Raw genomic sequence first — 13,468 nt, forward strand, 5'->3', positions numbered from 1 at the left:
AGAATTCTTTTTATCTGGGAGTATAAGGTTTTGTTGTAGGGGTGTGCGAATAAATTTAGGGCTGAAACTACAATAAATTGTGCCTTTATGAAAAAAGTTGAGTTTTGTTGGAATATCATGGACATCCTCAAGTAGGGGCAAGTAATATAATTTTCCCCACGAGGAGCAAAAAACACTCCTTCAGTCTAAAGTTACTGCAACGCTTTTATAATAATTACCAAAAATTACTGTGACTGAAATTAAATTATATGCGTGTAATATATAATTTTTGGTTTACATTCAATTTCTATGGGGGGGCGGCCCCCTTTTCCCCTTCCGGACGTCCATGCTGACTAATCAGAACTGGTCCTACATTTGTTAAAGGGAAATGGCAACTAATGGCATGCGCATACTAGAAATCGAACCTGAGACCCTTTCATTTATACGCGACAGGTTTGTTCAAATTTGGGGCTGGTCGACCAGCACACGCTTTTTTTCAGTGGACAAGGAAGTTTGTTTACGTTAATTATGTGCATTTCTATCGGTCATTTCTTACCTGCGCGGACAGCAACGCCTACACTGCATCAAATGACATAACCTAGGTAAAGTCCATCCCTCGTTTCACTCGCAGCATCACTTAATACTTTCCAACAAGTATCCAAGCACTTCAAAAACTAAAAAACTTGAGACTTTGACACCGAGCGACAGCGAGTCACGTCTTCGCGCCATTCTTTCTCTTTCGCGAACCCGAAGTGTTTCCACCTTTAAGGAAACACCTCTGAATGCATGCACAAGGTATTTTGGTAATGTATCTCCTTTATTTTAATTCATCGCATCTAATTCCAGCTTCTATTTGTTTCCACTCATCCATCTCTGACACAATCTTGCATTTATTCCAAGAAGTTCGGTGCAAAAATGATACAAGAGAAGATTGAATATGTAATGTGTGCGCTTCAAACTTGAACCGCACGCAGCAACACTGGAAGGGAGGAAGCAGCGAGAAAGGAGCCTTGTCCCGCGCCTTCTGCGAGAGAACGAACTGCGCATGACCGTTGGGTTGAACATAGGTTCTGCAAATCTCATCTCCCTTGTATTTTGTCCTATACCCTCCTCGCGCTTCTGCTCCCGCACGAAGCTTTCACAATGGCACGAGCTGTCCTGTGGGGGTTCAACTGAGGGTCTGTATCAGGGCGGCCGATTCGCGGTTTCTTCTTCTCAGCAAGAGAGTTCGCCGTGTTACGGGCACAAATACATGACTTATTGTGTAGAATTTTTAGCGAAATAATATGAAAATTTAAAGACATTGTTCATTCTCGAGGTGATTATCGTATATTACTGGGGGTTCACTGATCCTGTGCGCTATAGGGCCAACCGCGCCTGGCTGTCCCAAAAGTCGCATTCCGTGCTTTTCGTGCAAGAACGAGATTCACCAAACGCACTGGCCAGGAGGCTGGTTTGTTCCGTGAGAATCGTCTGCTTCTTCCAGACAACGCGCGTGCTGATGGTTTTAAACTGCACTAGTTCGAAAATGTATTATAATTTTAACAAATAGCGATATGAAGCAACGTGCACAAAATGAGTGTGCCTATAACTTAGAAAGTTAGAGTGGCCGCGGTGGCTCAGTCGGTAACGCGTCTGACTACCATGCTAAAGGTCCCGGGTTCGATCCGCGACCGGTTCAAATTCGGGAACTTTTCTAACGATGGAAGCGGCCCCGGCGCCCACATGAGGGTCCAAATAGCAAACGACACGTTCATATGACGTATTCGCGTGCTACTTGTTACTTCGGTCGGAAAGCTCCTTAAAGGAAGGGTGCTGAGACCGAAGCGACGCGCTAGAGGGGGAGTTCCCAACTAAGTGACAAGCCACACGTGTCGCTTTGTCGCTTTTGCGTCGCTCAAACTGGGCCATTTCCTCAATAACTTGCAACATGTTGCCGTGGTTAGTTATACGCGATGAGTGTCTGTCTTGCTTTAGTGAGGTTGCGCGCCAAAGCGACAAGCGGCACGCGACACTTATCGCTTGAGGATTTCACCAACCGAAAGCTGGCCTGTGCTTCCCGTCATGCCGCTACGATGTGAAATGTTGCTCTTGATTGGCTCCTTTCCAAGCAACATGTGTCACTTCGGTATGAAAGTTGCCTTGGACCGAATGACCCGTGTCGCTTTGGTGTGAAATTCTCGTATCGTTTGTCGCGTGTCGCTTTGGTGTAAAATCTCCTTGAGGAAACGGTGCATTCAGAGCTTTTGTCCCTACGGTTCGAAAGGCTGCATTGATTTGAGACTGCTCGCTTTCAAGCGACATTTGTGGTTTGTCGCCTCAGTATGAAATATCTCTCAGGATACTATTTATATTCTAATAACATAGAAAAATAAACTCTAATACACAGTCCAAGACCTGACGTCCGGAATCACATTGCGATGTTTCTTCTTGTGTTACGCATGCTATTTATTTATTAATTTTATTTTACTTTTCTTTCCAAATTAATGCCATTTCGTGACTGCAAATCACTCCACAAATATAACTGTTTCCATCAATTCACTTACCGCCTTTCTAGAGAAACAAATCTACACAATATATTCCAAAAACTAACTAAGCCGCATTACTTTCATAACATAATTAGCACCTGGGTCGATCGCACTGCCATCTACTTGTCATCGTCTCGGGGAATCAGTTTCTTGGGTCGTTTTCCACACTACGTTATTCAAGGCGCTGTACCTGTACCCCTAGTAAAATTGCTCATAACAGACACGTAACAAGCAAAGCTTAGCTGGAAGAAGAGGAAGAAGACCGAGCTGAAGAAGCTGTGTGAGGAAGTGTCAATGTCAAAAATTCAAATCAGTAAATCTGTTGTGTTACTATGTTATGTGGCTTTCTTCTTGACAGGAACGTAATTGGTCTTGTATTCCGAAGATTTACTCGTGGATTGTATTTTTGAATAAGGTGAGGAATTATTTTTACATGGGTTTTTTATATTCGTGCGAAACCGTTGAAAAGTTAATCACCCATCTATTTCCAAGCATGTGATTTCCACTTTTCTACTTTTGAAATGTAGTTTAATTGAAAAAAAAAAAAAACATGAGTTCGTTGGGAATTGGATATCGATCAATCAGTTGCATTCTGTGTAGTGGCAAGTAGGTTTAGGCCTCGTAGAAAAATTATGAGGCATCGGAGTATGATATCATCTTCCTTCGCCGGAAGGCAAAATGTACGTGGTTCAAGTATTTTGTGTGTAAAATATGGAACCGGTGACACGATTGAAAAAAGAAAGTGTGCATGCTCAGAAAGCTAAGGAACACTGCACAGGCCAACGTCACCAAACCTTACACGCGTAAGCTGACAAAAACACAAGATTACTATGCATGTCGTTCCATTCCCCTTGGGCCCAAGTTCAGATTATTTAATTCCCAACTAATCACATAATCATAGTATGCATGCAATTTTTACATGGTTTCATTTCTATTTGTCTTTTAACACGCACTTCAGATTCTTAACGATTAAATGCATGCTTTCTGGAGAACGATTTTTGGGGCCGTTTGTGCACTGTACCCCCTCGAGAATTCGTCGATTTTTTTTTTATTCCACAGGTTTCACTGTTTTTCGTAATGTAAAAGTGGTTCCAGCGTTAGGAAAGCACAATTAACGGAGATATTTGATCCCATAGAATGGCCCATGTAAGTTAAACCTGCAATTTCGGAATACTTTCTCCGCTTTTTGTTTGTAAAACAATCCGAAAATAACTATCAGTACCAAACCTAACAATCCTAACCTAACTATGTAAGGGCCTCCCCGATGGCGCAGTGGTAGCGTCGTTGCCTTGTAATCAAGGGGTCCTGGGTTCGATACCCGGTGGAGGCACGTAGTGGTTCGGATCCCAGTTTAAACTGTAGGTCCAGTTCCGATTAGCCTTACTGTGCATAAAGTGGACTTAAAACACCAAACCTAACTATATAAAATTAGAAACGACTCAGATTTTCTTCATATTTGGCATACTCACTAATTGAGGCCTCATAATCACGAATCTGAAGATAAAAGAGTAAAAATCTACGGTAACACTTTACTATACCAGAGACGGATTTCTTCAAATTTACAGGAGAAAGTACTTACGCAAATCATTTTCTGTAGCGTTGTTGATGTTCGGGAATGTAGTTTTGATCCATTTTAATGCGAATCCATGTGGTTTTCTACGAAAATCTATTTCCGACGCGCTATTGCTGCTGCCGCTATTTGCTTTCTGCACGAAAGCACAATACGCTCTTGTATTGTCCGTATATGCTAAATTGAACGAAAGGAGTGCTAATGGAACCTAACCTAACAGGCCTAACCTAACCTAGTAGGCATACCTTGTCCTCGTGAGGGTTCGTGGGGCTATCGTGAATTTTTGGGCTACCCGTGGATGGTTTGTGGGAAATAAGGAACAACAGTAAGTACTCGTTAATGTATGAAATAGACATTATTTTCGTTAGAAATTCATTATTTCACCTAAAGAAATGTTCCGCAATGCAGAATAGTACGTTAGCAATGTAAAAAATTGTGAAATAAATCATTGATAGGTGTCTCCGGTATAGTAAAGTAGTACCAAATCTACTATTCACCGGACACACATAATTTCTTCGTTTTGTCAATTTTTGACTTTTGTACTTACCTATCTGCTTCACGGAACATTCTTTAAGGTGTATTCACGTTTTTTTGATGAAAGTATTTGCAATTTTTCACATTACGAGTACTTCTTTCTCGTAGTCTTTTTGCTTGCCTGAAACACAATATGGTGCGTACACCTTCCTACATAATCGCGTGTCGTGCTTGTGTTTTGTCGATTTCCATTCGTTATGCAGTGTTTGAACTTTCGGAACCCAAGAAATCTTTTTCGCATTGTTTTACAAAGAAAATTGTAATGCTTCGTGGCGCTATCAGTGAATGGTTTTTGGGGTTGGAAATTTCCCACCAATTACGGGCTCCGCACCTGGGGTAATTGACCTACCGCCCGCCCCCTGCCACTGCCCCGCCTCCACTCTGGGTCACAAGCTTTCTCTATAGAGTCCCTGTTATAGGCATGTTAAAAATTGGCTGGAGTCACCTACCCCTAAATGAGCCCCAAGCTTTTAAATTTGAAGAAATCCATTTCCAGGATACGGAAAACTTAGATGAATTTCACCATGCATCCAAGACACGACATATTAGACATATACCCACAGCCCATTCCTTCTAAGGAGTAGCTTACATTCACTGCCACATTTTCGACATTCCTTTCTTTTCTTCACAATCCCGTGTTCAGTTAAATTAAAAAATCCACTGGATCTTCCACACCCGGTACGAATTTCACCATGCATCCACGACACATGTTTCTAACGTTCGTTGCAAACACAGACAATTCGAAACACTGGATACCCAATGAACATGAACAAAACACAATCACGACGCGTGGTGATGTACAAAGGTGTACGAGGCAAACTGTATTGTCAGTCGGAGAATTAATTTTCAACAAAGAGCATGAATTTCTGCTATGAAACATTCCCACATCACACAACACCTTCCAGATGTTAGACAATGCTACAGGAACTTATTACCGTAACTAGCTTCTTCTGTAAAAATTAAGTAATCTGTCCGGGGAATATCAGATAAGTACCGTTAAAAGTTGTCTGAAACTTCTAGAAATTGCAAAATAAGCGAAAATAAGGAGTTAGTTTTCGGAATGGAAACAGTCTATTTTCGCGACTTTTTGTTTCATGACACCAAATTTTAACTATATTTGCCTAACCTAACCGAAACTAACCTAACTACACGTCAATGGTTTGTGGGGCTAGCGTCAATGGTTCACAATTATTTTGCAACTTCTAGACGTTTCCGACAAATTTTAACCAGATTCGTCATTAGCAGGCCTCAATTAGTAAGTATGCCAAATATGAAGAAAATCTGAGAAGAGTCCGGTCATCTTCAGTCATACCTAAAATTATTGCTGCTGTTGTGTGAAAGTCGTTTTGGGTGCTTTGCTTTGCCCTTTTTGTAGACTATAGTTTTGAGCTTTGTGCATGAAACTTACAAGAGCATTATGGCATTAGTTGATCTATAATTTGACAATAACCTTAACGGCCCAAGTTCCTTTTGTTTTATTGAGATTTCGTCATGCTACGAATGCAAGTTTTGCATGGTTCGATTTCGATTTACATCTGTTAACACGTACTGCGGAGGTTTAGCGATTACTTAAGATTTTGTTCAATATATGCTTTCGTGGTTAGGTAAGGCAGGTCAGATTTTGTTCTCTTAGCATTAAAATAAAGTCCCTAAATGCATTCTATTAAGGTTCCGATTTACTGCTACATTCATTCCCACTAGTCTACAATATTTACTGTCACTTGTCAACAGAGAATACCTTGTCCATGGGAAGCATGCATGCTTGCGTAAGGTAATTTTTAAGTTTTTTTTTCAACATAAATAACCTTTTTTTCGAATCCAAACCATGCTCATTATTTCAAGGAATGTTCAAATTTTGTGTGACAGTGATTGCCAAAATTCTAGGATAATTAGTCGTTCTGGTAGGAGGACTTGAAAAAATATCATAAAACAATCGGAACCGTTACCCACCGTGGATTTAGAACTGGAAGATGATGCAAGAGATGCATTTTTTGGAATGATAGAAGATGATGATGAGTTTCATCCACCTGTGACCAACGTCCCGCACTTAATTACTCAAGCTGAGTTGAACGACCTAGTTTGAGACTTGGATTTACCCAAAACAAAGGTGCAACTGCTTGGATCCAGACTTCAACAGTGGTACCTTTTGACAAGTGATGTAAATGTCATACTTCAGGAAGAGGGAATCAACGATTGCAAAGTGGTTTTCAATGGAGGCTGACTTAGTGTATACTAACAGTGTTAGAGGATTGATGAAGGAACTTGAGATCGCATATGACTCGGATCAAATATGGCTCGCATCAATGGAGACTTTTTATAGATTCATCAAAGGTTAGTTTGAAGACTGTTTTACTTCATAATGGGAACAAGTTGCCATCAATACCGCTGGCTTATGCATTTCACATGAAAGAGACTTATGCAAACCGTGAACGAATGTTGCAGAAAACATGTTACCAAGAACATCAGTGAAACATATGTGTGGACTTAAAAGTTGTTGCATTGCTGATTGGGTTACAAGGGGGTTACACAAAATTTTGCTCTTTTATTTGTGAGTGGGACAGCCGAGCAAAGGACAGACATTATGCTGTAAAAGAATGGCCACTTCGGGAGAGAAAAATGTACCAGCTTTAGTCGAGAAATCAAAAATTTTGTTACCACCTCTCCATATCAAGCTCGGCCTGATGAAACTGTTTGTGAAGGCAATGGATAAACAGGATCTAAAAGAAAAGTTTCCATTCATAAGTGATGCCAAAATAAAGGAAGGTATCTTCATTGGTCCACATGTAAGACAGCTATTTCGGGATCCCAATTTCAGACAAGTTTTGAATGACACTGAGGGAAGGGCATGGGATCCTTTTGAAAATGTGCGCAAGAACTTTCTGGGAAATAGAAATTATGTGGAAATTGTGGAAGAACTGATTTCCTCTTGCTACAGTTTCGGGTGCAACATGTCACTGAAGCTGCATTTCTTGCATTCCCATTTAGATTTTTTCCCGGAAAATATGGGTGCAGTTTCAGACGAACATTGTGAGAGGTTCCACCAAGATGTGGCCCAAGTGGAAAAACGATACAGTGGGAGATGGAATGGAAACATGTTAGCTGATTACTGTTGTACTCTTATGTGTGAGACCCCAAAGGAACAATACAAGAAACAGAAGACAACAAAATAACATTCAACCTACATGTGTCGATAAAGCATGTCTGCAGATTGTGAAAATGTTACACTTTTTTACCTTACATTTTGTGCCACTTTTATATTCGCTTAATGTATCTAGATGTGAAGAAATTTAATCTGGACCATTAAGTATGAATATGTAAATTTTTCATGCTATTAACTGTATGAAATATTTGATATTTTACATGTAACTTTTGCGTTTAAAATTAAATGCCCTCATGTGCAGTGTAATTTGTCCCTTGGCAATTGTGCAGTAAAATTTTTAAAATGATATTTCATAGTTTAGGAGAGGAATGGTGGTAAAATCACAAAAGTACATTCTACCATAAATGAAAAGCCTTCGAGTTGTAATTTTTACAGTTGCAAGATAACTTGAAAGATTGGTATCATTGTATTTGAGAACAATTGGTCACCATGTTTGAAGATCGTGAATGGCAGATCGATTGATTTAACATGCCTTGCAAGAGTTTTAAGTTATGCTAATCTTTGAGGTTACATTTTCATAGATTAAGAAACCAGAGTCTCATCAATGTTTGTTAGGGCATCACTTGAGTTTTTAATAAAATTCTGTAACATAATGTGTGGTTTAGGAAGGGTGGGATAAGTCACCAATTTTGAGACCATAATATCTGTAGCAAATTTAGAGAATTTAGGCTGAAATTCATATCGCAACTAGATACACACAGGGAATGATAATTCTGTTTTGCATTTGTTGGAGGCATTTCAAGATTGTGGATGAAAAATGGATTTTTTATGTGCTGGGGTAGCTCCAATTCTGATGACACTTTCAGATCTCTGCCTAAACTGAGTTTCTGGAGATTAAGAAAAGAGGCTTAAATATTTTAGGGCAGCACTTAACCTATAGTTTGGCAATAAAGAAAAATTGAAACATAATGCATTTTTGAGGAGAAATGTGGGCCAGTTGGGAGTCAGTAATGTTTCGATCATGGGAACCACCCTTTTGATAAGAGGAATACATACATGAATTGGATTCATGTACCCCCCCCCCCCCCACACACACACAAAAAATAGAGCATCTTTTTGCATAGGAGACGTGGTGTGGGTTAATTTTTCTGGTCTTGTCCTCACATAAAGCAACTCTGAGGCTCGCCCAGCCTCAAATAAATGGGCACCTAAGGCAATCCTTGGGGAGGAGGTAAATTCAGCTGGTACGTGATTCTGATCATGTCACCTCCAAAATGGCCAAGATTGAAGAATGTGTTGGGCCCTACCCAACACCACCCTACATATGAGTCATTCCATACAAAATCAACACAGCCCACAGCCTGACCATCTCCAATTTTTGTGAAATTTGGGTGGATGAAACTATTCATGGAACTTAATAACTGACAATTTTCAGTTGTTGTGGAGTAAAGCATGGTGTGTCAAATTGCCCTTTCTGAGCTTGTGTAGCTATCCTAAATGTGCTGTAACTCTGCTTCTATTTAAACTAGATAGCTGAAATAAAATTCATGCGCATCGAAGGTGACTAGTTTGAACACCTTCTTTTATAAATGTGGTAAGTAAATCACTTTCTAAAATAATTACGGAAACTGTTGTGTGTCTATGATGCCTACAAACGGCCACGAGTGCCTCGCACTCCGATAGCGCAAATACCGACACAGCGGTCTACACTTGAATGGAACCCTCTGTACTACTCCTTTTTTCACCCTTCCTAATGCAGTCTTCTATCTTCCATCTTTGGATGCCATGGCTTTGGAACAGAGATTTTGTCTTGCCTGATGGAAAGGATGTGAATGTAGTATTTCGGTGTTGAATATTTCTGTAATTTGTTTTGCTAATAAAGTGTACGAATTTCCAGCTCTAGCCAATATGAGTGGTTCCCGCTCTTCATCCAAGGCCTACCACAGAATGCTCTACGAGAATCTTCAGCTCCTCAGCTACCTGTACCCAATGAGCAGCAGTCTCAAGGCATGCATCAAAGAGGTATGTCGTAGTGCTAAGGTGATATCACAATAAACAGTATCATATTTTCTGCTATTCCATGTAGAGTTGTTGACTCATGATCTTACACCAGAAATTGCAGATTGGAGTCCTTTCTATGTTCCTTGACCTAATCATCATCCATCTTCATTTTCAAGCCTTGCTTCGGTTCAATAGTGATTACAGTATTGTTTAAAAGAAAATGAATCTGTAATACTGAAGCTTGAACAAGCAGGGGTATATTTACTTTTTTATACATTACTTGCTTCTTTATTGGAGTTATTTCTTTTATTATTTTGGTTGTGTGTGTTTTAATTAGAGTTGCTTTTTTTATTGAACCATTTTGTTCTGAATGTCACAAGATAAGTTTCTCTAATATCTTTCATGGATATGCAGGGTAATATTAATATACATATTATTCGACAACTATTTCTCATCCTTTTTAATTAATCTTGAGTGACTAAATTCTCAATCAGTGCTTCAAATGAAACTGGGAGTTGTTTTTACGCAACAGGAGAGAAAAAAGTCATGCCCGTCTTTCACCAAAATATATACAATACCATTTATTTAAAAATTAGGGAATAAAGAAATGCAACAAATACCAAGGTGCACCTCCCCCCACCCCTTTACACATGCAAAACTAATAATTCACTGATCTGATGCCAAATGATTGATGTTAAAGCAAAAATCTAATGGTTCATTCGCAGGGCTCGAAAAATCTCGGGTCACCAGGTCGCCATGGCAACTAAAAATGTCTGCCTGGCGACTGTGATCTTATGCTGTAATATGTACGAAATTTTGATGTCTAAGTTTAAATTGCAGTACAGCGTAAGTTAGCAAATTATTTTTTTTTTTAAATCAACGTTGTGAACATTCCAGAGTGCCAGTAATAATTTCTTACTCTTTATCCCCCAACACCCCATTTCCTGTTTTCTCCAATGATTTAGCGATGTTTTGAATACCATGATGCTCAGCTTCTTATACAGAGTGTTTCAAAAGTTGCACAACCCAAACTTTGGAAATGTGTATCGTAAGAGATATTTACACCGGGTTTTCTGCGTATAAAGTCTCATCCTTTGAGATATTTTTCAATGCTTAAAATTATCAGTTTTCTCCATACAGAAAATTTAGATAAATTACTGGTGGAAGGCAGTATTAAATTACTTCCAGAAATGCACTTTTGAATGAGAAAAGTACGTAAGAAATTATCGAAGGGTCATAATTTGATGACTGATGCCATGTCAATCTGTCATTTGCGACCAATATTGCTCATGTGCAACATTTGATGGATATTTTATTGGCGATTTTATGGGTTGAGTGAAAAAGTGCAATTTTTGGGACATACGAGGTTTGGCTAGAAAAAAACCGGACTGATGCTATGAAATCTTTTATTCGGCATTTTGTAGAACAGGAACTTTATCTCCTTCAAAGTACTCCCCTGCACGATCTGTACACCGCTCCATATGAATTTTCCATTGCTGGAAGCAGTGTTGCCAGTCATTTTCGGAGATCATGTTCATTACTTCCGTTGCTTTTCTTTGCACAGCTTCTACTGTCTCAAATCTTGTTCCTTTTAGCGTGGACTTCACTCTGGGGAATAAAAAGAAGTCACAGGGAGCAAGGTCCGGCGAATACGGTGGATGTTCTAACACTGGGATGCCATATTTAGCCAAAAATGTCTTCACTGACAGGGCCGTATGGACAGGAGCATTGTCTTGGTGCAGAATCCATGACTTCCGTTGCCACAAATCAGGTCGTCGTCTTCTTACTCGCTCACGAAGGGTTTTCAGCACATTAATGTAATGATGTTGGTTTACAGTTTGACCCTCGGGTACCCAATGAACGTACACAATGCCTCGAATGTCGAAAAAGACAATCATCATGGCTTTGAATTTGGACTTGCTCATGCAAGCTTTCTTGTGACGTGGCGAACTCGGGGTCTTCCAATGCATTGATTGGCTCTTTGTTGCAGGGTTGTACGTGAAAAACCACGATTCATCACAGGTTATCACTCTCTCAAAGAATGTAGGGTCTGTTTCAATGTTCTTCAAAGTGTCCGTACAAATGTTCACTCGAGCTTCCTTCTGTTCCAATGTCAGGTTCCTTGGCACGAGTTTTGAACACACTTTACTCATGTTCAAATTCTCGTGTAAAATTTGTCGAACACTTTCTTTGTCTATTCCTGTGATTTCAGCAACTGCTCTAATGGTCAATCGACGATCTTTTCGAATCACATCACTCACTTTTTGAATGTTTGTTTCCGTTTTTGACGTGCATGGTCGTCCTGAACGTGGGTTGTCTTGGATCATTTCCTGTCCTTCTTTAAACCGTTTAAACCACTCAAACACTTGTGTGCGTGATAAACACTCATCCCCGTACACAGATTTTAACATGTCGTACGCTTCTGTTGCGGATTTCCCCAGTTTGTAAAGGAACTTCATATTGACACGCTGTTCCATTTTAATACTAAGCATTTTTCCGACGGAGCACAGACGCACGTTCCGCTTTGTCCAAGTGCCACAGCGAAACTGAGAGGCCTGCACCCAGGGCAATTAGTCATTCTGTAGGCAGGGTATGGTAGTATAGAATCATGCATTGCTCAACCTTCGCGCATTCGTTGTTTGCCAATAGCAACATCAATCCGGTTTTTTTCTAGCCAAACCTCGTATATGGCAATGCTAGCAGTACAAAATATTGTCAACAGATGCATGCCACATGTGCCTAAGTATTGGCTATACATTTATGTGAAAAATCATAATCCAAGATTTTGTGCCGAAATTGGACTCTTGAGAGAATCCTAGTCTGCCTCTGGTTACGCTGAATTCTCTTCGCTCACTGTCGACGCTACTATGCCTGTTCTTTTACAAGTAATTGATTCAGCATGGCGTATTCTTTGGAGCAGCACGTGTGCATTGCTGAAGAGTATTTTACTACTAATTCTTACACTCATGTGCAAGAGGTTTTCCAAGAAAAATTTCCTGCTTCTGCTGTACCTCACAAAGCAACTGTTTTACGACTAGTCAAATACCAACAAATGATCCCACAAATTGTTAAGAGTTGGTATTATTATTTAAGATTGGGCACACACAGGAGATGTACTATGTAGAAATTTTCAGCAAAAATGCAGGCTCGACCAGGACTCGAACCTGGGTCTCTGGCATACCGTATGATTTCTCTAACCACTGAGCTGGCCTGGCCTCGCCTGATTTTTCGCTATCGCTGTTTTACCTGCGTGGAATCATCTCTGCCAGTGCTACCACAAGGGGATGTGTTGTCTTTGAAACACAGTAGACTTCGACATTGCCTGGTTCCTCCCAGCGTAGAGATGTTAATGCATTTTCTACGTAGTACATTTCCTGTGTGTGCCTGATCTTAAATAATTAACATCTCTACGCTGGGAGGAACCAGGCAACATCGAAGCCTACTGTATTTCAAAGGCAACAGATCCCGTTGTGGTAGCACTGGCAGAGAAGATTTCACGCAGGTAAAACAGCGACAGCGAAAAATCAGGCGAGGCCAGGCCGCCTCAGTAGCTCAATGGTTGTAAAAGAAAAAGTGATTAGAGAAATGGCATGGTATATCAGAGACCCGTGTTCGAATCCTGGTCAAACCTGCATTTTTCGCTGAAAATTTCTACGTTCGTTTATATTGTTGAAAATTAATCCAGATGTTTTCAGCAAATTAACAATATTTTTTAAAATAATGTATTTCCTTTTATTTGGATACATGCTAACATAA

At 40.0% G+C, this 13,468-nt stretch overlaps 1 protein-coding gene across 1 annotated transcript in view; it reads left to right on the forward strand.

The window, feature by feature from the left end:
• Positions 1–2,793: 2,793 nt before the first annotated feature.
• dgt6 (dim gamma-tubulin 6) overlaps positions 2,794–13,468 on the forward strand; it is a 54,559-nt gene continuing 43,884 nt past the window's right edge. Inside the window, exons 1-2 of the mRNA XM_083126141.1 lie at positions 2,794–2,922; positions 9,609–9,733. Of these exons, the coding sequence (XP_082982267.1) occupies positions 9,620–9,733 (114 nt within the window). The 5' untranslated portion in view covers positions 2,794–2,922; positions 9,609–9,619. The remainder of the gene's footprint in view (positions 2,923–9,608; positions 9,734–13,468) is intronic.

This window comes from Lepisma saccharinum, chromosome 1 (genome assembly GCF_977018435.1).
Source record: "Lepisma saccharinum chromosome 1, izLepSacc3.1, whole genome shotgun sequence".
NCBI lineage: Eukaryota > Metazoa > Arthropoda > Insecta > Zygentoma > Lepismatidae > Lepisma > Lepisma saccharinum.